The 27,193-nt window shown below is 37.6% G+C and overlaps 1 protein-coding gene across 4 annotated transcripts in view; it reads right to left on the bottom strand.

Annotated features, from left to right (window-relative positions):
* NUP35 (nucleoporin 35) overlaps window positions 1-25,025 on the bottom strand; it is a 44,274-nt gene extending 19,249 nt beyond the window's left edge. Inside the window, exons 1-4 of one of the 4 annotated variants that reach the window (XM_039239626.1) lie at window positions 25,000-25,025; window positions 12,896-13,066; window positions 9,258-9,385; window positions 6,262-6,328 (exon numbers count right to left, since the gene is read on the bottom strand). In XM_039239626.1, coding sequence (XP_039095557.1) covers window positions 6,262-6,328; window positions 9,258-9,385; window positions 12,896-13,055 — 355 coding nt within the window. In that variant the 5' untranslated portion in view covers window positions 13,056-13,066; window positions 25,000-25,025. Of the gene's footprint in view, window positions 1-6,261; window positions 6,329-9,257; window positions 9,386-12,895; window positions 13,067-16,409; window positions 16,654-16,982; window positions 17,084-23,051; window positions 23,099-24,999 lie in introns of those variants that run through there. The other 3 variants (XM_039239624.1, XM_039239622.1, XM_039239623.1) reach the window with 3 other exon arrangements.
* Window positions 25,026-27,193: the final 2,168 nt, after the last annotated feature.

Raw genomic sequence — 27,193 nt, 5'->3', positions numbered from 1 at the left:
TCCAAGGATGTCCACATCCTAATATCCAGAAGCTATGAGCACATTACATTATATGGTAAAAAGAAATACAGGATGTACATGGAATTAAGACTGCTAATCACCTGATCTTAAATGAGAATACTATCCTGGATTAACCTAGTATGTCTGATATAATCATAAGATTCTCTTAAATGGAGAAAGAAAGAGTGATAGAAGAAAGGCCCAACTGGCTAGTGCAGGCTTCAAAGATGGCAGGGAACCATGATCCAAGAAATATGGACAGCTTCTAAAGCTAGAGAGGGAAAATAAAAGATTCGCCCCTAGAACCTCCAGAAAAAAACACAGATCTATCAATGCCTTGATTTTAGCCCAGTGAGAATATTAGACTTCTGACTTCTAGAATTTTAATGTAATAAATTTGAGATTTTTATTTAATTTTTCTAATGTTTGTTAATTTTTCAGAGAGAGAGAGAGAGAGAGAGACAGAACATGAGTGGGAGAGGGGCAGGGAGAGAGGGAGACATAGAATCCAAAGCAGACTCCTGCCTCTGAGCTGTCAGCACAGAGCCCAACATGGGGCTCAAACCCATGAACCACAAGATCACCTCCTGAGCCAAAGGCAAACACTTAAACGACTAAGCCACCCAGGTGCCCCAAATTTGAATTGTTTTAAGGCATAAATCTGAGATAACTTGTTTCAGCAGCATCCAAAACTAATGCAATTTGGAGTAAGATTAGTGTTTACTCTAACTGTAATTTTTTTTAAAAACTATGCCATGTCAAGTTGTACACAAATATTCCAATCCTGGTTTTGGTATTGAGATGTCACCACTTCAAAACATTATATACATATATATTGGTTTCCTGTGTCTGTTCTAACAAATCCCCACAAACTGGGTGGCTTAAAACAACAAAAAATTTATTCTCTCACAGCTCTGGAGGCCAGAAGTCCAAGATCAAGTTTTCAGCAGTGCTAAATGTGTCCCAAAGGCACTCAGAGAGAATCCATCGCTTGCCTCTTCTAGCTTCTGGTTACTGCTGACATATTTTGGTGTTCACTGGCTTGTGGTAACAACACTCCAATCTTTGCCTGTCTTCACATCACCTAATTCTCTGCATGTTTCATAAATCTCTGTTAAATCTCTCTTTCCTGCTAAGGACACTAATGATTGAATTTAGGGATCACCTAGGTGATTACCAAGATTACCTTCTCCCTACTCTGCTCTCTCCTGAACTCTCCACCTTTCCTTGGGATGGGAGCTCCTCCTCTCAAGATCTTAACTATTTTAACCACACAGTAATAGTCATAGGTTCTGGAGATTAGGACATGGACATACAATTTCAGGGCCACCATTCAATTCACTACAGTTTATATCCATTGATCCATTCAGTCAACAAATGTTTACTGAGGTCCCTTTATAACCAGCTCTCTGATGGATAAATAATGAAAAAAACAGAAGGAATCTCTGTCCTGAAGGAGTTCATTGTCCAATAGTGGAGAAAAATAGGAGCTAAGCAGAGACAGCTATACAGAAGCACATAGAAGGAGCGGCTAACACAGATCAGAAAAAGAAGTGTCAGGAAATGGTCTCTCACAGATAAATCAGTCCTCTTCCTCCCCTCCTAGGAACACTATCAGAACTCTGAGCTCCAGTGTGCCTGGGTGGCTCAGTCAGTTAAGCTTCTGACTTGGGCTCAGGTCATGATCTCATAGTTTGTGGGTTCAGGCCCTGCATCGGTCTCTGTGCTGACAGCTTGGAGCCTGAAGCCTCCTTTGGATGCTGTGTCTCCTTCTCACTCTGCCCCTCCCCTGATGGCACTCTCTCATCTCTCTCTCTCAAAAATAAATAAAAACATTAAAAAAAAAAGCCATTTAAAAAAAAAAGGAACTCTGAGCTCCTAGCGTCAACAAAAGCTCTTGGAAAGTGCTATAGTCTGAATATCACACTTAATCTGTTAACAATGTGTTAACATAAATAAGGATCTAATTCAGTAGATAAAAGTGGTATACCATTTGGATAGATACATGAAAGTAGTTCAAAAAAATTAAGAAAAAATTTATTTATTTATTTATTTATTTCTAGGAGAGAGAGAGAGAGAGACAGCGTGAGCAGGGGAGGGTCAGAGAGAGAGGGAGACACAGACTCTGAAATAGGTTCCAGGCTCTGAGCTGGCAGTCAGCACAGAGCCCGATGCGGGGCTCGAACCCACGAACTGCGAGACCATGACCTAAGCAAAAGTCAGACGCTTAACCGACTAAGCCACCCAGGCGCCCCAAGAAAAAATTTAAAAGAGCGTGAAAAGCAGGGGAATATTTAAATAGCAGCAGAAGAAAACTAAGGGGTAAGGATGGGGAAACAGGGCAAACATATTCAGGGCAATAAGATGCCATGGTTGAAAACAGTTTCTGAAATTCTCTAATCTAGATTTCCCACTTTGTCATATGACCAAGGTTTCTCTGCACCAGAAATAAAATTTTTAAAAAGATTTCAAGATCAGCTATAAAATTAAAACAAACAAAAAACTCCTTATTGGACCCAAAGACCTAAGCATAAACTAACACGTTACTAAATCCCATGACAATCTCTTTATAAAAGTTGCTAATCTCAGAATATTAAAGTTTACAAATTATACAAGAAATGTTCATTTAGTTAACATTGTAATAGCTAAAAAATATAGCTCTAAGTGAAAAGTCTTCGTTTTCCTTTCAATTTTCTCAAGTCAACATCTTTTCTCCCTTTGCTGCTTATTACTGACTACACAGGATATCCTCATGCCCATCATATCTTTTCAAAAATATTCTTTTTCACATATTCCCCATGAAGACTTTCTATGCATAAATTCCTTAACCTCAAAGTAGAAGCAGCAGTGGCTCCCAGTGGCCAATTATGATACATTATTATTTTCCTACCACGGCTCTTGTATTTTCATATATAATTTCTAAAACTACAAGAACCTCATAGAAGTTACTACTTGAGAAAAATAACAAAAGGTGTTTAAATAATCACGTGCTCTTCTACTTAACAATAATAAGATTATAATGCATGCTTTTCAAACAACTAAGAGAACCTTTGAAGCATAAAGTACATTACTTAACATGTTTTTTTGCATTTTCAATGTCTCTGGGATGACTTACTGACTCAATTAAATAACTGAAGAGTCACTACAGTAGCAACCAGTCAAGTAACAAACCATTGTCATCTACCTATTTGTACGATCAGATTAAGACTACTAAATCCTGAATATCCCCCAGAACATTTCACCTCACATATGTAACTGAGACTGAGGTACACACGTAAATTTTTCACTATGATACAGGCGGCAGACAGAAATCTAAAGATATCCTCCCCCCAAGTTTCTGTCCCCTGGTTTGATTCATTGGTAGTAATTCAAACACTAGTCCAGGTACTGCTGAGACTTTGCAGTTAGAATGAAGGTTATTATTTAGCTGGATCTTAAAATAAGGGATTACTCTGGATTATTCCAATAAGCTTAATGTCAACAAATGAGCCCTTAACAGCAGACAGCGGGAAAGTCAAGTCAGAGATACACGACAGAAGAGGGAAGTCAGAGAGATTGAAAGTATAAAAAAGACCTTGATCTGCCACTGCTTTTTTGAAGATGGAAAGGGAGCCACAAGCCAAACAATAAGGGCAGACTCAGAAGCTGAGAAACACCTCCAGGCAACAGCTAGGAAAGAAACAGGGACCTCAGTCCTACAACCACATGGAAGTAAATTCGGCCAACAACGTGAATGAACAACATGAAAGAGCTTGAAAGTGGATTCATTCCCAAAACCTGAAGAAGAGAACACAGCCCTGCTCACACCTGAGCTCTAAAGCAAAGAAACAAACTGTGTCCACAGATCTGACCTATGGAAACAATGATATAATAAATCTGTTTTAAAATCTTTAATAATAAAAAACAGGGGGGTGGGTATCTAATTGGCTCAGTCGGTGGACCATGAGACTCCTGACCTTGCAGTTACAAGTTCAAGCTCCACAACAGTTGTAGAGATTATTAAAAAAAAAAAAAAAAAAAAGTTTTGTGTGTGTTGTTTTAAGCCACTAAATTTGTGATAATCTGTTAAGGCAGCATATTAAAACTAACACAGACTATGGGGTACCTGAGTGGCTCAGTCATGAGACTCTTGATTTCAGCTCAGGTCATGATCTCATGGTCTGTGAGATCAAGCCTCAGAATCAGCCTCTGAGCTGTTGGCTTGGAGTTCTCTCCAACACCCCACCCCCCGTCCCTCCCACCGTCATGTGCGCACTCTCTCAAAATCAATTAACTTTAAAAACATAGATTCTGGTATAAGGCAGGTGCTGCTGTGACAAATACCTAAAAATGTGGAAGTGGCTTTGGAAGCAGGCAGTGGCTGGATACTGGAAGAAATCTGAGGAACGTAACAGAAAAGCCTAAATAGCCTTGATCCAACTGATGGCAGAAATCTACCTATAAGTGACTATAAAAACACTGCCACCAGTAAAGATTCAGACGCTTGAAAAAAATCTGGACTCCGAAGATTAAAAAAAATCTACCTTGTCTTTATTATTGCTTTTGTTATCTATTCTGATAATCTCTGCTTTTTATCTGGAGTGTTTAGTAGATTTCATTTTATATAATTGTTGATCTGGTTCCTTTTAAATCTACCATCTTGCTACTGTCTTTGTTGTTCCATCTTCTTTGTTGTTGCTCCTCTTTCCCTCCCTTCCCACCCTGCTTTGCCCCTCATCTGGATTAATGCAATAGTAGCCTCTTACCTGGTCTTGCATCTACCCTGCGCCTCAGCCAAAAGTCTATAATCAATCACCACAGCAGCAGACTCATCCTATTTGTTTTTCACTTTTTCTGGGTAAAAACCAGTCAATACCATGACATACAAGGCCCGGTACTCTGGGTCCCTCATTATCTTTCTGACCTCATTTCCTATTATACCCCTCACTCACTCCAGTTCACACTAGCCTCCTTGAACACCTGAGACACACTACCACCTCAGTGCCTGTGTACTTTTTTCTCTTTCTAGAACACTATCCCTACCTCCCTTACTTAGTTTAGTTTTCTGGGTAAATGTTACTTTTTCTCTACTTTTCTGCAGGAAGCCCGAATAATGGCCCCCAGAGATGTCTATGTCCTCATCCCTGGAATCTGGAAATAAACTATGTTACATGACAAAGGAGAATTAAGGTTGCAGATGGAATGAAGGCTGCTAATCAGCTGACCTTAAAATAAGGAGATGATCCTGGATTATCCAGACAGATCCAATGTATTCACAAGGGTATTTTAAAGAGAGTAGGGGGAGATGTGATTACAGAAGAATGATCAACACGATGCAAAGTTGCTAGCTTTGAAGATGGAGAAAGGAGATCATGAACAAAGAAATGTGGGTAGCCTCTAGAAGATGGAAAAGGCAGGAAAACAGACTGTCCCCTAGAGACTCCATAAACTAAACACAGCTCTACCAATGCCTTTATTGGAGCCCACGGAGACACTTTTCAGATTTTTCACCTCCAGAACTATTGTTTAAGCCACTTTTACGTTTGTAGTGAATTGTCACGGCAGCAATAGAAAACTAATCAACTACCCTGTTTAAACCTATGAGCCCTCACCCCCTAACTTCTTCTCTTTGCTGCTTAATTTTCCTCCATAAAATAATTATTCTAACAAACTTTATAACTTAATTATTTATAAATGTAAATTCTGTAAATAAATGCAAACTCCATAAAGGTATGGGTTATCTATTTTGTTCAGTTTCCCAGGGTCTGGCACAGGGTCATGTGTTCATGTATTTGCTGAGAGGACATTTGACAGATTATATGAATATGTAAAAAGAGTTGTGCTAATGATCATGCTGATAAAAATACCATTAACATTAAAGAAAAAATACATACAATCAGTGCTGTTTATAGTCAACGACATTTCAATTTATAGCTATGAATTAAGAGCTTTCAAAACACCTTTATTGCTCAGTCTCTGTATTCCTGTTCTTCCCAACTGCAACACCTCTTTCTTAAATTAGTTTTTAGTAAATGAGGAGACACTATTAAGTATGTATTTTCTTTAAACTCTTAATATTTTGAGAATATTACATCCTCCCTGAAAATTCAGAAAAAAAATCAAACATACATATAGTATTTCCCTTCTGAATGAAGTTACTAACATTTGACAAAGTCTCCAAGTCTGACATGTATAAGAAAAAAATTTGGCAATTATCAACAAAGTCTTATATCATCTCACTCAAAGAGAATGGAATAGTCTTTGATGTTAAAAGGCCTTTACCTGTTCCAGGAGTAGGAGTCGTCGTCATAACTCCAACAAGAGGACTCTGCATTACTGAAATGTTTGGCTACGTGAAAATAGAAGAAAAGTGGAAAAGTAAAAATGCAAAGTTCTAACCAGGACATAAACACAATTAGTGTTGAAAGGTTTCATTCAATAGACAACTGCATGTCTACCAGGTTACTAAGCATGCCTCTAACTACTTCATAGCCTGAAAGTACTCCAACATTTTTCTTTATGTAGAGCAGTATTAATCTAAAATATGCTATACCCTTTAGCATATTCTTTGTTTAAAATAAGTTACAATAGGTAAAAAGATGTTATTTTTAGTAGAAAATAACTTTGCTATTTGTTTTTAGTTCCTAAAATATAATATTTGAAATATTCTTTAAAGAATCACCATGCTCACACAGAAAAACAGAGAGATGGCAAAATTCTATTTTTAAGCAGACATTTACAAACTATGAAATAATATAGATTCAAATCAGTCTATACAGGGGTGCATGTGTGGCTCAGTTGGTTAAGCCCCCGACTTCAGCTCAGGTCATGATCTCACGGTTCGTGAGTTTGAGCCCTAGGTTGGGCTCTGTGCTGACAGCTAGCTCAGAGCCTGGAGCCTGCTTCGGATTCTGTGTCTCCCTCTCTCTCTGACCCTCCCTTGCGCACACNAAAAAAAAAAAAAAAAAAAAAAAAAAAAAAAAAAATTAAAAAAATTTTTAAGCCAATCAGTCTATATAATAAACAACAGTATGCCTGTCTCTACTAGTAGAAAGTTACACAGCAAGAAAATTAACAATTCCTCTAAATGTGAGAATATTAAAGATTAAAGTAGTTAAAAGTTCTTCTATAAACAAAGGCAATATCTAATCAAGAATAGAACATTCTCTAGAAATAAATATACAGGAATAGGTTTTTTGGTAGCAGATTCTCATCAAATGAAGGAAATATAAAATTTAGCTATTATCTAGCAACCAGAACCAAACATTGAAATAATATTAAGAGAGATACTAAATGCACTGTTCAATTCTTAATTCCATTTTCTTTCATGATTAGAGAGAGAGTAAGCCAAGTCTCGGGGCAAAACTAACGTTTTTTTAATAATATTTTTATAATATTTAATATTTATATTAATATTATTAATAAATATAAATATAAATATAGAATATTTAATAATATTCTAACTTTTAAATCAAAAACATTCTCTACAAATTATGACACAAGACTTTTAAAACATTTTGAATGCAGTAAGAACTGTAAACTATGTGTGTTTTCATCGATTATCAAAGAAGTAATGGAAACTAGCATGAGTTTACAAGCCAGTCATTCTCAAACCAAACATGAAATTTACTTATCAACCTTTTAGAAAAATATCCGAGGCCAGAATATTCTGATTTGGTTAGAATATCACTGTCCAAATATAACACAAGCAATGTAGGTAATTTTAAATTCTATAGGTGACACATTAAAAAAGTAAAAACAAGTATAGTTATTTAAGGTAATAGTTACAAATTATCATTTTCAAAACTAATCACCATCAAAACATAAATAAGATAGTTCACGTTCTTTCTTTCTAAGTTTTCAAAATCCAGTGTGTATTTTACACTTCAGTATATCTCAGTTTTGTATAGGAACAGCCACATTTCACGTGTCAATAGCCACATTTGGTCAGTGGCTACTGTACTGGACAGTAGGGCAGTTCTAAAGGTGTTAAAAAGAGATAGTAATATGTTTTACACAATGAATTAATTTTGCTTTGCTTGACAAGTAGGCCTATTACGCTAGGCATGTCAAGCCAAGAAATAGTCAAAATTTAAGATGCTTTCTACCACTCTTAAACTTTCCATCAACTATGCTATATTTGATTTAGGGAAAGGCATAAAACATTTCTCCAAACCAAAGAGCAGAAATGTCTTTATACAAGGAACCTATCAGTTTAACTGACACACTGTTTGTGTGCTGCTACAGCACAATAGTGATAGAATACTTCTGCATCTAAAAGCTAGTAAACTTTCTACATAAAACAAAAATCCATACTACCTTTAAACTGACAATCATTACCAGAGTAGTGTTAGGATGGCATGGCTGTTACAAATGTTGGCTCTAGATTCAAAACTGCCTGGGTTTAAAGCTCGGCTCCACTAGACTAGTTGCCTTACTCTTGACAAATTATTTACGGTTTCTGTGCCCTACTGTCCTCAATGATAAAATGAAGCTACTTCACAACTACTTCACAAATTTATCATAAGGATCCACTGAAACAATACATGAGAAGTTTTAAAATCAGGACCTGTACACTGGAAGTACTTCAAAAGTATCAGACGCTTTTTTATAGCTATCAGTCCCATCAAAACACAAGATCTCTATCTTGCATAATCTATGACTGAAAATAACTCCATCAGAACACCTACACCCACACCAACCAAAATTAAACATCACCATCAGAACACCTGCACTTGGAGCAAACTAAACCATCAGCTCATAAATATGGGAGGCTGCATTTTCAGTAAAATAAGTAAACAGTGAACATAGCTCTAAAAGGATAGTTCTTATATTAATAAAACCATTCCTAAAACAAAGATCTCAAATCGTTCCAAAGTACCCTACATCTGGATGAAACCCTGCATCTTCATTTGTTCCTTCACAAAATTATGCATATTGAACTTTTTTAAACAATTGGAATGACTGAAAACATAATCATTCCTATGTTTGGCTAGGTTTGGGGCAGGGACAGGTAAATAAGACATACCTATCAAACACCACAGAATCACCAATATGAGAAAACAATTGGCTGTTCTTTTACATTTTTTTTTAAGTGCATTTCATGATAAACACAACCCAAACAGATTCTATGATAAATGTCTTTAATACTTATTCTGTGCAACACAGTTACACTAAAGTAGACCTCAGAAAGACATTTCAAATTATTGATAGTCACTGTGTTTCCGTATAAAAATATGGAATTACTGTGGATCATAAATGGCGGTTAAGTACATCACCTGTCTTCTTGAAGTTAAAGGTGTTGATCCAAGTCCTGGGCTGGAAATATCATCATATATACTTCTAACTGGTGGGGCTCCACTTTTATCTTTATGAGCTGGTACAACCGGTTGTGGGGGTGACCCACCTACAATGCACAATACAGTCAGGTGAGTAAAAAATCTATCTTTCTGATAAGATTTTTCATTTATACTTTTTTTTTAAATGTTTACTTCTATATTTTGAGAGAGAGAGAAAGAGAAAGTGCACAAGCAGGGGAAGGGCAAAGAGAGAGAAGCCCAGGTAGGCTCTGTGCTGTCAGTGCAGGGTTGATCGCAGCAACCACAAGATCAGCGCCTACGCTGAAATCAAGAGTCGAACCCCTAACTGACTGAACCACCCAGATGCTCCTTTTTCATTTGTATTTTTAAAGTACCAACTTAAACTCTTGGTTCCTAGGGCTTCTCAAACTTAAATGCACTTAAGAGTCCACCTTGGAATCTTGTTAAAATTCAGATTCTGATTCAGAACACGTGAGGTAGAGCCTGACACTAAGTTTCTAACAAGCTCCCAGTTATGCCAAAGCTGGTGATTCACAGACTGTATATGAATAAGAGATTTCAGAATAAGAAAACAGAAATTTTAGTTTTTAGTAAGCACATGTAGCTTTTGGTTTCTCTACAAATCTTTAACATTTCTTTTTTTTTTCTTAGTTTATCGTCAAGTTGGTTTCCATATAAAAACAAGTGCTCATCCCAACAAGTTCCCTCCTCCATGAACCTTAACATTTCAATATAAAATTTGATTCTATTTCTCACTTGAAAGTAGGTAAACAGCTCCAGTTTATATATACTTGCACATAATCCCTTAAATGTGGAATCTGTCAAAATTAAAGAGATCTTACTCATGTTTCTCATAATAGAAATATATTTAGCACATAATAAAATGTAGAAAAGAATCAACTTGGAGGAACATAAAAAGGTCTTTAAAGGGGCACCTGGGTGGCTCAGTCAGCTAACCATCCAACTCTTGGTTTCAGCTCAAGTCATGATGTCCTGGTTCATGAGTTCAAGCCCCAGGATAGGCTCTACGCTGATGGGGCATCCTTGGGATTCTCCCTCTCTCTCAAAAATAAATAATTAAAAACAAAAAGATGCCTTTACAAATCAATAAATCATCAATGCCAAATAGTGAAACAGCCCTGACCCTCTGTTATGATTTAAAGTCTAAGCTTAGAGAGTACAGCATAAGCTATTTAGAGCATAGACTATAAAACAAAACTGACCTGGGCTTTAACCTCCTGCTCTGTCACTTATTAACAAGTAGGCTTGGGGCACCTGGGTGGCCCAGGTAGTTAAGCATCTGACTTTGGCTCAAGTCATGATCTCGAGGTTTGTGAGTTCGAGCCCCACATCGGGCTCTGTGCTGACAGCTTGGAGCCTGGAGCCTGCTTCAGATTCTGTGTCTCACTCTCTACTCCTTGCCTGCTCACACTATCTCTCTCTCACACAAATTTAAACAAACATTAAAAAGTAAATAAATAAACATTAAAAATTAAAATAAATAACTAGGCTTAAACAAGTTCTTTATTGCATTTAGCCTCAGTTTCCTCTTTTAAAAAACAGGGAAACTACTACCTAACCTTTAAGATTGAGGAAAAAAATGAAATATGCTTAGGGTATTGCCTGGCTTATAAGTACTCAATATATAGTAGCTATAATAAAAATACATTTGAAATATATACTTGACCCTTGACAAACCCAAGTATGAACTATAAGGTAGGTCCACCTATACACAGATGTCTTTTACAGTGCAGTACTGTAAATGTATTTTCTCTTCCTTACAATTTTCTTAGTAACATTTTCTTTTCTCTAACTTACTTTACTGTAAGAATAGTTTATACTTACTACTCATAGTGAGAACCTCCACAAAGTATGACCAGGAAGAGGGTCAGAGAGATAATAGGGAGACACAAAATCTGAAGCAGGCTCCAGGCTCTGAGATGTCTGCAGAGTCTGATGCGGGGCTCGAACTCACTAACATTGAGATCAGACCTAAGCCGGAGTCAGAGGCCCCTTAAATGTTTGTTTATTTTTGAGCAAGAGAGAGAGTGCAAGTGAGAGAGAGGCAGGGGAGGAGACACAATTTGAAGCAGACTCCAGGTCCTGAGGTGTCAGCACAGAGCCCACCGCAGGTCAAACTCACGGACCGGAAGTTGGACGCTTAACCAACTGAGCCACCCAGGGGCCCCTAAAGTCATGTTTTAAAATACTTCTTTGCTAAAGGAGTCTTGTAAGATATGTGTTGCATTTAAGTAATAATATTTTGTGGTGATAATTGCACATTTCGTTTAAAAAAACTTCCCCATAGTTTGTATAATAAATCGTTTCACTAAACATCATGAGAATCTTAATTCACTATGACTAGAAGTAGAATTTATATCTATAAATTTCAAATTACAGCTTATTATCACAAATGGCAATATCTCATTCTTTTTTTATGACTGAGTAACACTTCATCATTCCATTTTATTTATATATATAAATCACATCTTCTTTAGCCATTCATCTGTCGAGGTTCTAGGGTACTGCGCTAAGTAAAGTAAATCGGACAAAAAAAGACAAATACTGTGATTTCATGTGGAATCTAAAAAACCAAAAAACAAACAAACAAAAAAAGAAAAAAACAGACTCTTGAATACAGAGAACTTGTGGTTGTCACAGGGACGTGAATGGGAAGATGGGCAAAATAATAAAGGGCGTTAAGAGGTACAAACTTCCAGTTACTTATTTATTTTATAAATAAGCTAGAGATGAAAAGTACAGCATAGGAAATACAGTCAATAATATTGTAATAACATTGTATGGAGACAGATGGTGACTACACTTGTCATGGTGAGCACGGAGTAATACACAGAAGTGTCAAGTCAATACACTGTACACTGGGGCACCTGGGTGGCTCAGTCGGTTAAGTGGCCGACTTCAGCTAAGGTCATGATCTCATGGTTCCTGAGTTCAAGCCCCGCATTGGGCTCTGTGCTGATAGCTCAGAGCCTGGAGCCTTCTTCAGATTTCTGTGTCTCCTTCTCTCTCTCTCTGCTCCACCTCTGCTTGTACTGTCTTTCTCTCTCAAAATTGAAAAAACATTAAAAAAAAAAATATGTTGTACACTAAAACTAATAGAGCACTGTATGTTGATTATACTTCAATTAGTTTCTTTTGACTAATTATTTGCTATGATCATATTTAAGATGAATTATTTAAATACATCTTGCATTTAAGTTAAATGACCATATTTCTTCCCCAGCACCTCACACTTTAACATCTTTGATATGTACAACTTGCAAAAAACAGTATCTTGGCATTATATCATATTTAGTGCATTTCTTTCTTAATAGTACTTAAGATAATGCTAAGTTTTACAATCAAGGGCATCTCAGATTGGATGAAATGTAGTATGCATAGTTTTAATGAGTGGTTCTCAGAATTACAGTGGCTTATACTACTTACATCTTTACTCCAAGAGTCTAAAAATCAAAGAGAGGCATTGCTTAGGTTTTTTTTTAATTAATAATTGTGTTGATAAGAGTGATTGTTAGATAATTAAAAATTCTAATACATGTAATAGCACTAGGAACCCATTTTAAGCATTTACCCACCTGCAAGTAAAGGTGATCTCATTTCCATTACTCCTACTGAAGGGCCACTGATTGATCGAGGTTGTGGAGTCACTGGAGCTGGCAAATCCCCCATTAAAAATCCAGGTAAGAACTGGGCATTAACCCCTGGTTTTGGAGATGTGGGTGAACCTAGCATCATTGGTTCAGATCCTAAATGAATCAAGAAATAAAGTAAAACAAAAGACTTTAATGTTATAATATCTAACAAAAAGATGCAAGAAGCTAGAATAATTTTGAGACTTTAATCAAAACTTACATACTCCAGAAGCAAAGTTGAGTGTATTATTTTAAAAACCAATACAAATTTTCATAAGAATGTAAAAGTTTTATTTTTTATTAACAATACTAATCTGACAATTGTCCTTGTTTATATTTTTGTAAGCGTACTTATTTATTTTGAGAGAGAGAGAGAGAGAGAGAGAGAGAGAGAGAGGAGTGGAGGGAGGAAAGAGAATCCCAAGCAGGCTCTGCACAGAGCCCTACAGGGGCTCAAACTCAAAACTGTAAGATCCTGACCTGAGCTGCTCAACCAACTTAGCCACCCAGGCTCCTCTGTTCTTGTTTATATTATTTCACAGGTTTAAGAATCAACTTTGACTGGGGTGCCTGGGTGGCTCAGCTGGTTAAGCAGCCCACTTGATTTTGGCTCAAGTTCATGATTGAGACCCCCCCATCAGGCTCTGCACTGACAGCAGGGAGCCAGCTTCGGATTCTCTTCCTCTCTCTGCCTCTCCCCTACTCGTATTTGCACGCTCTCCTGCTTTCTCTCAAAAATAAAGAAGTAAACATTTTTTTAAAAAGAGAATAAACATGGGGCGCCTGGATGGCTTAGTCGGTTAAGCGTCCGATTTTCGCTTAGGTCATGATCTCATGGTTCGTGGGTTCGAGCCCCGTGTCAGGCTCTGTGCTGACTGCCAGCTCAGAGCCTGGAGCCTGTTTCAGTCTGTGACTCCCTCTCTCTCTGACCCTCCCCTGCTCACGCTGTCTCTCTCTCTCTCTCCTAGAAATAAATAAAAAAAATATATTAAAAAAAAAAAGAGAACATTTAGTTTTAAATGGATAATTTTGTTATTATCTTTTAAAAATTCTTAATGCATACAGAATAACTTCATTTCTGGGCCAGCTTCTACTACCCACCAACCAAAAACAAGGAAAGGGTGGGTGTGCTAGTTACACAAAGTCTCAGCATATCAGACACAATGGGTTTAGTTTGCTATATATCCCATTTTTTTCTTTCCCATAAACAAAAACTGTAAATCATTTTTGTGATAAAAAAGAAACTAGAGCACATATAAAATAATAATGATGATTAGAAACTAAGAAACATATTGAAAACTTTGGAAACTTTATTTTTTTGGATCATTCTTTAAAAATCATTTTAAGGTTAAGAATAATCAATAAAAGTTTCCCTAACATAGGGGCGCCTGGGTGGCTTAGTCGGTTAAGCGTCCGACTTTCACTTAGGTCATGATCTCGCGGTTCGTGGGTTAGAGCCCCGCGTCAGGCTCTGTGCTGACTGCCAGCTCAGAGCCTGGAGCCTGTTTCAGAGTCTGTGTCTCCCTCTCTCTCTGACCCTCCCCTGCTCACACTGTCTCTCTCCCTCCTAGAAACAAATAAAAAAATATTAAAAAAAAAAAGTTTCCCTAACATAAAACCAATTTAAAGAGAGTTGATACTTCACAATCATCAATTCAAAATTAGTTTTTACAATTTACAGTGTAGGTATTATTATTCCCATTATGAAAATAAGGAAGCTATAACCTACTCTAATTTTAGAGCAAACTAGCACAGTATGAGAAAAATAGGCCCTAGCATCAGAGACCTGGGTTCATGTGTCTTAGCACAATGGGCATAATCACAGCACCCACTCACAGAGCTTTGATTAGAATTACAGCAAATAAAGCACTTGACCCAGTACCTAATATCAGTAAGCACTTAACAAACATTTATTATTATTCCAAGGGTATCTTAAGATAGCAAAAACTGAGTGACTGAAGAGTAAATGTAGAATTTGCAATTTCTGCTCATGAAAATTTAAGTTCTCAACTATGTAACAAAACTGAATGTGATTCATTGCACTCAGAAAGGCCACACTTTTAATGTTTTACATGGTTAACTATCTCTTAACTTCTAAGCAGTCTCAAATATTTGTTTCTTGCTATCCAAATGCTCTTAATTATTTATCCTTCCTCATTATAGTAGACTTAGGTATTAACAATGACAATGCAAGTGTATAAAAGAGGAAAAAGGCAAAGCAATTCAGGAAAAGTATAAAGCAAATACTGAAATAAGGTATGAAGAACTATAACTATATTGTAATTGTTTTAAAGTGCTATGTTACTACGTTACTATTACATATTTCAAAGAACATACACACCAAAGTCTAAACAAAAGCGTATTCTGAACAAATATTCAGAAACTATATTAGTAAATACAAAGTTTTAGGTACCACTAACTACTTCACTCTCCCATGCCATCCCCCACCTAAAAAATATATATGGCAATTGTAAGAAGAATTAAGAAAAGTTCTGATATATCTGGATATATATTGTGATAACTAGAAAGCAGCAGAGTGAGGAGGGCACAGACAGGTCTTAATCCCCACTGTCACTAATCACCCCCCAGGCTAAATTTCACTGAGAGAGCTATAACAATGATCGTGCAAGTCTTAAATTCAATTTCACAGTCTGTACATCTAAAATTGGTAAGTACACCTAAAATTGGTAAGTACTAGGTCTTACTCAGCTAGCACTATTTGCTGAAGTAATCTTTGATTGTAATATAGCATTAGATGCAGGGAAAATTATTTCACTTGCAAGATATGGACTTGAACAATTAATAATAGCAAATGTCAGATTTCTGGTGAGGCAATAAACGGGCAGGTTTGTTCACATTTACAACCCCAAGAAAGATGCACCCCAAAATGTTTTGGTTGCGTAGAAAACTTTGGAACTGGAAAGGGTTTCCTGACCTCTAAAACAACACAAAACATAAATACCTAGACCAACATCTGTACTTACGTTTAAAGGTAGTAGAATATCTGCACTGACATTATGCATTTAGCTTTTTATGACTAATTCTAAAACAGTCCAAGTTACTTCATTCTCAAACATTTTGTACAAAGCATAGCAAGCACTATTACACCATTCAAATCTAAAAGAAAACAACAAAACAAAAAACTCATTCTTCAAACACCTATCACGCTTGCCCTTTTCCAAACTCTAAAGTTGGAACTTAATTTTCTAATGCGTCTCTATGAGAGCAATTTTCTGCTCTAAAATTTTGACGGTTCTCACAAGTGCCGAAACTCAGCAAACAAAAGGAAATCGACATCCTGTTAACTGGATAGATTTTTTTTTTTTTGAAAGACAACACTTTCAGCAAGGCTCTCCGTGAAACAACAGGAATGAATTTTTAAAAAATTCATTACGTGACTGATTAGAGAAAACACCTACAAAGTCACTTCCACAAGATAAAGGCGGGAAAATCGTACCATCAACTCCCGGCTTCCTATGAACGCCGGTATCTCCATAGCGATCATCAACGGGTTAAACGTCGCACAACTGGAGTTTCTATTATTAAGATTCCTTTTGCCACGCCAAGGAACGGGAAGGAATCCAAAAGAAAGTAAAACCCCAGGTGACCAAAGACCGGTAAACTGTAACCACACTCCAGGGCACCGCCCACCCACGTGGACGCCGGTCCGTTCCTTTACACCGACGCCTCCCGGGATCCAGGAACCCAGCACTGCGTCCCCGGCGCTGCGACAGTCTCAGGTACGGGCGGGACGAGTGCGGCCCGTGTGCTGGGGGAAAAAACGGCTTAGTCACCACTGGACAGCCATTCCCACACCCTACCCAGGTCCGCAGCTTCCCGGAATCGCCTTGCTGGCGGCAGGGTGATGACGCCCTGAGCAGCGGGACAACTAGAAACTTGTGGGTGAACCAGGTGCTCGTACCCACGACTGAAACTAGCAAATAACGTGATGACTGGCTTTCAGTCTTGCTTGTTCTTAGGCCTACAGCGTGGACCGCAGCGGCAGCGAGAAAAAGCAGTTTTCACTCACCCAACGTGGGCGCCTGGGGTTCCACGGCAAAGGCTGCCATCGCAGCAGCAACCACACTTGGACCCGGACCTTCCCGATTTTCAAAAATGGCGGAAACTCTCTTCACGGGTAAGGGCGCGCTGCCTTATGAGGTTGCGTAACTTCCGGTCTTGCGCTCTACTTATACTGTGGGCGCCGCAGCAGGCATCTTGGAATCGGGCAAATGTCTTTGCGCAGGCCCTGCCTTTCCGAGAAGAATTTCGCTGGAAATCGGATGAACCCTGTTGAAAACGATGGTTCTGGCACTGCTTTTGCTAACGCTGTGCGTCTCCTGAATCGTTGGTGCTTAAGCTTCATGGAAGCGCAACTTCTTTTACTCACGATTTCATAATTAGAGTGAGTTTACCCAACGCTGTCAGCTTTCCCAAGTAACACCTGGAAAAATTACGTTAATGAAGCAATGGTGCCGCTTTCCAGTTCTGATTTCAGCTTTGGTATATGAGTTGCGTTCCCTAAGTATATTTCTTACAATCTCTATGCCATTTTTTAAAAATGCTGTTATAGGGGCACAATTTTACATCTAGCGTGACGCATATATTGTTTGATATGTATAGAAAAACATATTGAATAGTGGAGGGTAATAATGAACACCGGTGAACCCACCACACTGGAGAATCCTGTGTGCTCCTCACTGTCCCATCTCTTCCATCCTCCCCCTACGCTAGTGCTTTTCTGTAGAGAGTCTTCAAATTTAGGTTACACATACTCACATTGTATATATGTTGTTTTGCTCCCTGACATTATAAAAATGACATACAGCAAGTATATATTCTGAGATGCTCTCTGGTCTGCCACAAACTCAATATCCTCTAAATCCCCACCCATCCTCTCCCTGTTTCCTCTGGGGTTTCCTGAAATCCCAAATTCAGCAAGAATGTTGTCATTTGAGTGAGGCAATAACAATTCCAGTATTACTTAATTTCTGGCAAGTTCTCAGGAATCAAACTTAAAACCAGTTGACTTTTTTTTTTTTAACGGGTGTGTGGGTTGAATTGCATCCCTCAAAAAGGTATGTTCAAGGTCTAACCTCCAATACATATTTTTGTAACCTTATTTGGAAATGAAGTCTTTGTAGATGTAGCCAAGTTCAGATGAGGTCATACTACATTACAACAAATTTGGCGGCTTAAACCAACACAGATTTATCTTGTATAGTCCTGAAGGCAGAAACTTGAAATGAGTCTTATGGGGCCAAAATCAAGGTGTCAGCAAGACTGGTTTCTTCTGGAGGCTTCAGGGAAAAATCCATTTCCTTGGGCTGATAGCTCCTTCTTCCCCCCTCAAAGCGAGTGGTACAGCATCTTTTCTCTCTCTGGCACTGTTTCTCTCTGCTTCTATCATCACATGAACTTCTGTAGTAAACTTACCCTGTCCCTTCCTCTTATAAGGACATTTGTGATTATATTTAGGGCCCACCGAGATAATCCAGGATAATCTTCTCATTTCAATAGCCAACTGTACTGAGTAATACAGTACATATTCAATAGTCATATTTGCAAAGCACCTTTTGCCATGTAAGGTAACATAGGTTCCAGAGATTAGAGTGAAGATATCTTCAGGGGCTGTCATTCAGCCCAACACACTCATGAAACCCCTTTATAGGATGAAGATTCCAAGAAGGGTTTATAAATGAAGAAATTTCTGAGTAATATAAATATTATAATATATATTATAATATTTATAAATATGTTATGATCAGCCAAACAAGAGAACATTATGCACCTGTTAAAAAGCATGAGTTATATTTGATGTATGTGTGTGTTGACCTAGAAAAATCTTCATGATTGACATACTGAAAGAAGCAATGTGAAAAAATATATATGGTGTCATTTTGTTTTTTAAAAATGTATTTTTTTAATGTTTATTTATTTTGAGAGAGAGAGAGAGACGTACCACCTAGGTGCCACTTAAAAGTATATTTGAATATATGTGCAAAGGGGTGGGGAGGAATGCTTATTTAAATAAGAGAAGAATGGGGCACCTGGGTGGCTCTGTCAGCTGAGCATCCAACTCTTGGTTCCAACTCAGCTCATGATCTCATGGTATGTGGGATCAAATCCTGAGTTGGGCTCTGTGCTGACAGTGTGGGGCCTACCTGGGATTCTCTCTCTGCCGCTCTCTCTGCCCCTCCCCTGCTCACACTCTCTCTCAAAATAAATAATAAACTTTAAAAAAAAAAAGGGGGGGGGAGGAGCCAGAAAGGAAGGAAGAAAGTTAGAAAACATTCGTGCCAAACTATTAACAGGGAAGATGGAGGAGGAGAGGTGTTTGTAGCTTGGAGGGCTTAAAAAGGGTCTTTAGCTTATTCTACATAACTTTTTAGCAGTTAATTATAGGTGTTATTTACTTTTGTTATTCTTCAAATTAAAAACTTGTTTTTTTTTTTTAAGAAAGAAAATCATTTTCCTTTCTTCACTTGCATTTCACTCTCCTACCCTTCCACCTGGCCCTTTCCTTACCCAGTTATAAAAATGCCCAGTTTGCCCTATCAAAAAACCTTCTCTAGACCCTGCTCTTCCTTCTGACACCATGCACTAATTTCATCCACATTCTTCCCTTTTTTTTTAAGAAATCAAAATAAGGGTCTACGGACTTCAGTAGACAATCTCTTTCCCTAACTTCACCATCTTGTTTTTTAATTCATTACACACTGGTTCCTGGATAAATCCTCTTCTGAAATAACTAACTGCACCTCTTTTTTTCCTAATTGCCAAGTCAAGGTCTGTCTCTTTGACATCTGTAGTATTCAACAGCTATGACAATCTCTTTCTCAAATGTTTTTCTTCTTTGAGTGATGCTACACTTCCTATTTCTCCTTATAACTTTCTACTCTCTCCCTAACTTTTCCATAGCTGGTCCCATTTCATTCTAACCTGGACATAATACTGTTATTTAAAACTTGGTCCTCTCCCTCTTCTCATCTATGCAAACAATTAATGCCCCATCACTCTCTAAAGCCAAATGCTACTTTTCCAGGTGCTTGCTGAACAACCTACCAGCACATCAAACCTCAAAAACTCATCTTATCCCTAAAACCAACCCCATCCCATTTGTCCCTTTTTCTTTTAGCGTCATAGAAACCCAAAAATAACCATTGCACATTAAAGCAGAATGTAAGGTCAAACAGACTTGAATTCAGAGCCCAACTTTCCCACTTGAATCCTATATTACTTGAAATTGTGTTAAATATCTCCAGATTTTATTGTCTTTACAATAAAAAAAAAAATACCTTTCAAGGGTGGTTATGCTTAATATAGGTGCCTGGTCCACTTTGCTTTTTCTGGCTTCCATCTTCCCTGCTATCAAACATTTAGATACCAAGTGGTTTTTTTGTTTTTGGTTTTTTTTTGCCTCCTTAATTCTTAAACAATTGTAGTCACCACTTAACATTTCCTTGTCTTCGGTCTCTCCCACCAAATCTAACATACCAATAGCCAATAATCTCTTCTTTGTACATATTACCCAGATGTTCAAAAGTTCTCTCTGATTTCCTATTCCCTACGACAACCTCCTTATCCTTAACTCCGTAAGATCCACGTGTGCAGCACATACCAAACAATAATATCCCTCATTACATGATATACATTCTCACCTAGACAGAAAGGGAAAGGGGAAAACCAAAATCACAGGGTGGAAGCTACTATAGATTGTGTCCCCCAAAATTCATATGCAAAATTTTAACCCCAAATATGAGTTTTGAAAGTGAGCCTTTGGGAAGTGATCAGGTCATGGGGTGGAACGTTCATGGATGAGATTTCTAGTCTTATAAGAGACCTCACAAAGCTCTCCACCTCATCCTATCTCAGCCTCTGAGGGTACAGTGACAAGCCTGCCATCTGTGAACCATGATGGAGCCTCACCAGAGTGAGAGTGTCTTGATTTCAGTCTTCCAGCCTCCAGAACTGTGAGAAAGAAATGTCTGTTGTCTATAAGTCTTCACATCCATGGTATTCTGTTATAACAGCCCAAACAGACTGACACAGGAGAGTAGGAGCATCTCTTTTAGAGATTGCCATAGGCAACCTGAAGGGAATACACATTGTCACCCTAACTTCACCTTAAAATGTTAAGAACTCTGGCTTCAAAAAGCAGGTCCTCTTATCCTAACCTTCTTCTCTAATCAATTTTCCAATTATTTCCCTTGGCAAACCTTCAACCTCTTGTGAAAGATATTCACACTGTATTCCTTAATCACAGCAATCCTTCTGCCTACCATCTCTTTGCTTTCACCCCAATATACAAAGTCCTGTCCTTCCTAAAAGTAGCAGCTCAAGCCTCTCTTCCACCATGAAGCCTGCCCCTACTGTACCAGCCCTCAGCCATCATTCAATTTCAGAATGTCTGATGCATTGTTTCTGGAACTCATTTGCCATAAGATACTTATATGTTAAGTTATTTTGTTTTGTTTTGTTGTGTTTGGAATTTATTTTGAGAGAGAGAGCCTGTGCATGCCGGGTGGGGAAGAGCAGAGAGAGAAGAGAGAATTCCAAGCAGGCGACATGGGGCTCCATCTCATGAACCAGGAAATCATGACCTGAGCCAAAATCAAGAATTGGATGCTTAACCAACTGAACCACCCAGGCACCCCTTTGTTTTGTTTTCAGCCCTAGTAAGTGGATTTTCTTGAGGACAGGGACCATAACTTTATTTTCTTTTCTGTATTTACATCAATTTTTAGTAAATATATATTGGAAAAGAAAATGAGTAATATAATGAAAAAGTAAATGAATGAATGAGCTCTAAATATTGAATAAAGATTAATTATCTGAAATTTTGATACAATTTTATGTTTTCAGATTTTTTTAATTATTCTTTGAACATTTAATCTATTATAAGTACTTATTATTATAAAATGAAGTTTATTCTAATTATCCTTTTTTGATAAAATGAAATTATTATAACTTGCATTACTCTGAATGGAAAACTTGTGTGGCATGATTTTACTTTTTTGTATTTCCTGTAAAACTACAATCTTTAACAATATTCCATGTTCACCATATTCTGTACATGAATATTATTATCTGAATTGCAATACTTGTTTTCCTATTTTCCTTTCTGAACATATTAAATAAGAGTTCACGTAAAGTGGAACACCTATGGGTTCCCTAGGTGGCTCAGTTGGTTAAGGCTCCAACTTTGGCTCAGGGCATGATCTTACGGTTTGTGAGTTCAAGCCCCACATCGGGCTCTGTGTTGATAGCTCAGAGCCTGGATCCTGTTTCAGATTCTGGATCTCCCTCTCTCTCTGCCTCTCCCCCTGCTTGCTCACTCTCTTTCTATCTCTCTCTCTCTCCCAAAAGTAAATAAACATTTAATAAATAAATAAATAGATAGATAAAACATTCTTTTAAAAAATAAAAAATAAAGCGGAACACCTCTTCCCTGTTTCTATTCTAGAGTCATGTGGTTCCTCGAAGTCTGCCCTCCAATGACGTAATATTTCATCAAAGTGCTATTTTTGTAGACAATGGATATTCAGAGTCAGATGAGAAACCCTTTCTTTGGACAACATATTATGCAGATACTTACCACATATAACAGAACTGCTCTGGTTGGAAAAAAAGGGAAGAATACAAACCCCACTAACTCAGAGTTCCTGTGCCCTAAACTGTCTATTGACTATCACACCTTCAAAAGCCCCTGAAACACGTGGATGGACTACCTGGAGCTACAGAGAGTCCACCTGAAAATTAGCTCTGGGCTTTATATATATTTCAATTTTTTTGTAAAGCCAAAACGAATTTTTTAAAAATCAGAAATATGTGAAATCTCAAAATTTATTTATGTTCAATATATTTGATATATTCACAGCCAAACTGCTTGTGTATATATCATATATACTTAATACTCAGGAGCTACTTATAAATATTTACTGACACACAATATTTGTATCTAAGTATAAATTCATTCTCCTAAAAGCCCACTCTCCATCTATCTTAAAAATAAAAGCAAGGACTTTTTTTAAATGAAAAGTGAAAAAAAAAGATATCCATCTCAGTAAAACTTTAAGGAAAGGATAGAGTTTCTCACCTTCAGAAAGAAAGCAAGGAGAGGAAGCATCTTATCACTTATGCTCTCATAATCTCAGCCTTTGGCAGTTGCTGTGGCATGGGCTGCAAGTCACTTAGATTGTCATGTCACATAAAGCACACAGAGGAACCATGACTTCATAGGGCCCAAAGACAAGTGATCGCCTAGGGAGTTTTATGATGTTTAACACATAGGGAACATGTTCAGGCAAATACAAATCCATTAAAAATCCAATCCATTTACATTATCTGACTTCTATAAATGTAATTACCAAAGCCATGTCTTTATAAATTAAAAATAAACTATTGCATTTGGAACTGTGTGAGGTTTTGTAAACAACTGGCAGAAAGGGGCCAGCCAAATATCAAAGGAAACATCAGTATAGCTGATTCACCTGTTGTCTTTAAATCAATTAAATAGTTCCTTTCATCTGTTGGAGTGAAAAAGTAACATTAAAATTTACATAACTTTTAGAGGGAGGGATGAATAGGTACAATAGGACTTTTAGGGCAGTGAAACTACCCTGTATATAATACATATACATAATATAATATAATGGATACATGTCACAAATGTATTCAAACCCAGAGAACGTACAACATGAAGAGGGAACCCTAGAACCCTAATATAAACGATGGATTTTGGATAATAAGGGTGTGTCAATGTAATATCACCCGTCATCACAAATGTACCATTCTGCTGGGAGATAATGTGGGAGACTACATGTGTGGAGGGGGCAGAGGGCATATGGGAAACTTGCCGTAAAATTAAAACTGCTCTAAAAAATGAGGTATATATTTTAAAAATGTATGTAACTTTCAGGTGTAATCTTTTTTCCTGCTTTTATATTTGAACTGTCATATAGGTTTAATCAGATATTTGAAAGCCCCATGGAAGTTTACAGTAGGCAAAATAGACAACTTTGAAAAAAAAAATAGGATTGATTTTAGAAAGAGTTTGCCTGGGCTTTGCCTTGAAATAATCTGTTGGGAGGGGCAAAAGCAAGAGGAGGGAAGGAGAATAATGGCTAAGGGAATCCTTTAAGCAAGAAAAGCCATGGGGTGATAATTACTGATGGCTAATTGATTATGCTGTCTCTATAATTTTGTGTTATGTTTGACATTTTCTCTAAATTCTTTTTTTATTCAATAAGCTTAAATTCTAGGGTGTTCAAAGGTCATACATTTTACTCCATGTAAAAAACTGAGAGCAAAACCATGGAAAAACAAATCTTTTCCATGATGTTGATAATGTCTTCTTTTAGAGTAGCAGCAGCATTTTGTTTAAGACAGGAGAAAACTTTGATTTTAAATACTCCATTTACGTGACATTAAAATCTCTAAATGTTAGTTTTTTAATCTGAATAGTTTAAATAATAGTAATTAGGGGCGCCTGGGTGGCTTAGTCAGTTAAGCGTCCAACTTTCGCTTAGGTCATGATCTCACGTTCATGGGTTCGAGCCCCGCGTCGGGCTCTGTGCTGACTGCCAGCTCAGAGCCTGGAGCCTGTTTCAGTCTGTGACTCCCTCTCTCTCTGACCCTCCCCTGCTCACACTGTCTCTCTCGCTCTCCTAGAAATAATAAATAAATAAATAAAATTAAAAAAATAAAATAAAATAAATAACAGTAACTAATTCACATGTAGTACATTGAATTATTCACCTAGTGAATGGCTATATACAATATATGCTCAATAACTGAAATTTATACTATTGTTCTTATCTGTCATTCAGTATATTACGTAGCTTTTAATAGACGAATTTGGCTTCTTTCCCCATTAATCCACCAAAGAGCTCTTGTCAGGGTCACTGAAGATCTCTATGAAGCTAAATTCTAGACATTTTCTGTCTTTGTCTTAAATAAATTTCAACAGCATCAGTTCACATTAAACACTCTTTGAAATTCTCCTTCATTTCATTGACATTATACTGTCTTGGTTTTCCTCCTACCTCTGTGTTCATATGGCTGAGCTTCTTCTCTTGACTCATCCTTCCCTATTCAGCCTTTAAATGTGGTTGTCCCCAAGGCTCAATCTTATGGTCTGGTCTTATTCAAAACTCTTTCCAATGTGATGTCATCTGCGTCTATTACCCTCAGTGACTCTCAATTCATACTACCAACCCAGATCATTCTCTGAGGTCCAAATTTATACATTCAACTGGCCCTATAGCATCTGCATTTAGATATTTCAAAAGCACCCCAAAATCAATTATAAAAACCCAAACTTAAAGTCTTTTCTGTAAAATATCAGTATTTATCTCAGAGAAAGACACCACCAGCTATCTAGCTGGTAAAGCCTGAAACCTTGGAATGGTCTTGAAAACCTCTTTCCGACACCAGTCCAGTGCCAGGTCCTATGAATTCTGCTTTTAAATACCTTGCAAATATATTCACTTCTTAATGTTCTTATTCTATAGACAAATTCCAGCTTTATCATCTGATACCTGGACTTAGCTTCCTGATTGCTTTTCCTTTTCCTCCTTAATCCATTCTCCACAATGCAATTAGAGTGTCCTTTTAAAAATAACTTTCCAGGGGCGCCTGGGTGGCTCAGTCTGTTAAGCATCTGACTTTGGCTCAGGTCATGATCTCACAGTTTGTGGGTTCAAGCCCCGTGCTGGGCTCTGTGCTGACATCTAGCTCAGAGCCTGGAGCCTGCTTCCGATCCTGTGTCCCTCTCTCTCTGACCCTCCCCTGCTCATACTCTCTCTCTCTCTCTCTCTCAGAAATAAATTAAAAAAATTAAAAAAAAAACTTTCTGGAAAAAAATTTTAAAAATTAAAAAAATTAAATAAAAATAACTTTCTGGTCTCCTGCTTAAAACCTTTCCATTGTTTCCACTGCTCTAAAAGCCCAAAATCCTAAAGCTGCCTGAAAGCCTCTACTTGACTGGCCTAACAGCTCAGCCTAGTCTGACACCATCTTATCTCTTATTCACTGTTCCAGCCACTCAGCTTTCTTTCCATTACTCTAATGTGCCATGCTTCTTCCTACTCCTGAGTCTTTACATGTGTTCTTCCCTCAGGTCTGGAAGATCTCTTACAACCCACTCCCCTCAGTTGGTTAACACCTATTTATCTTTTAGAACTGATCTCAAATGTCACTCAAAAGTTGAGAGAGATTTCTTGTGTAATTAGACAAGATCACACTTTGAATTATACACTTCTGTAATTTTTAGAATACTATCTATCCCCCAACTAGATTATAAATTCCATGAGGCCAGGTACTTGGATTTTTGTTCTTGTTAACATTTTTTTAATGTTTACTTATTTTTGAAAGAGATAGAGATTGAGAGAGAACAGAATGGGAGTGGGGGAGGGGCAGAGAGAGAGAGAGGGAAACCAGAATCTGAAGCAGGCTCCAGGCTCTAAGCTGTCAGCACAGAGCCCGATGTGGGGCTGTAACTCACAAACCATGAGATCATGACCTGAGCCGAAGTTGTACGCTTAATAAACTGAGCCACTGAGGCACCCCTTGTTAACATTTTTTTTTAATTTTTTAATGTTTTGTTTATTTCTGAGAGAGAGAGAGAGACACATGCACAGACAATGTGAGCAGGGGAGGGTTAGAGAGAGAGGGAGACACAGAATCTGAGATAGGCTCTAGGCTCTGAGCTGTCAGCACAGAGCCCGACACAGGGCTCGAACCCACAAATCATGAGATCATGACCTGAGCCGAAGCCGGATGCTCAATTGACTGAGCCACTCAGGTGCCCCAACATTTTTTTAATAAACTTTTTAAATTTTGAAATATTTGTGGATTCACAGGGAAATTGTAAAAAAAAAATGCAGACAGATCCTATACCTGCTTTACCCAGTTTACCCCAATGGTATAGTTTGGTGTCAGAACCAGTATATTGAACATTGATACATCAAGACAGAAGATATATCCAGTCCTACAAGGATCTGTCATGTTGCCTTTTTATATCCACAACCACTTCCCTCTGTTGCCACCAACTTCTTAATCTCTGGCAACCACTAATCTATTCTCTGTTTCTATAATTTTGTCATTTCAAGAATGTTATATTAATGAAATAACACAGTGTATAACATTTGAGGATTGGCTTTTCACTCAGCATAATTCTCCAGAGGTTCATCCAGTTTGTTGCAGGTATCAGTAGTTCATTCAGTTTTATTGCTTAGT

This window comes from Hyaena hyaena, unplaced genomic scaffold (genome assembly GCF_003009895.1).
Source record: "Hyaena hyaena isolate Hyena2069 unplaced genomic scaffold, ASM300989v1 scaffold_159, whole genome shotgun sequence".
Classification (NCBI taxonomy): domain Eukaryota; kingdom Metazoa; phylum Chordata; class Mammalia; order Carnivora; family Hyaenidae; genus Hyaena; species Hyaena hyaena.
The sequence above is the reverse complement of the archived record's forward strand: the minus strand, read 5'-3'. Positions and strand labels throughout refer to the sequence as shown.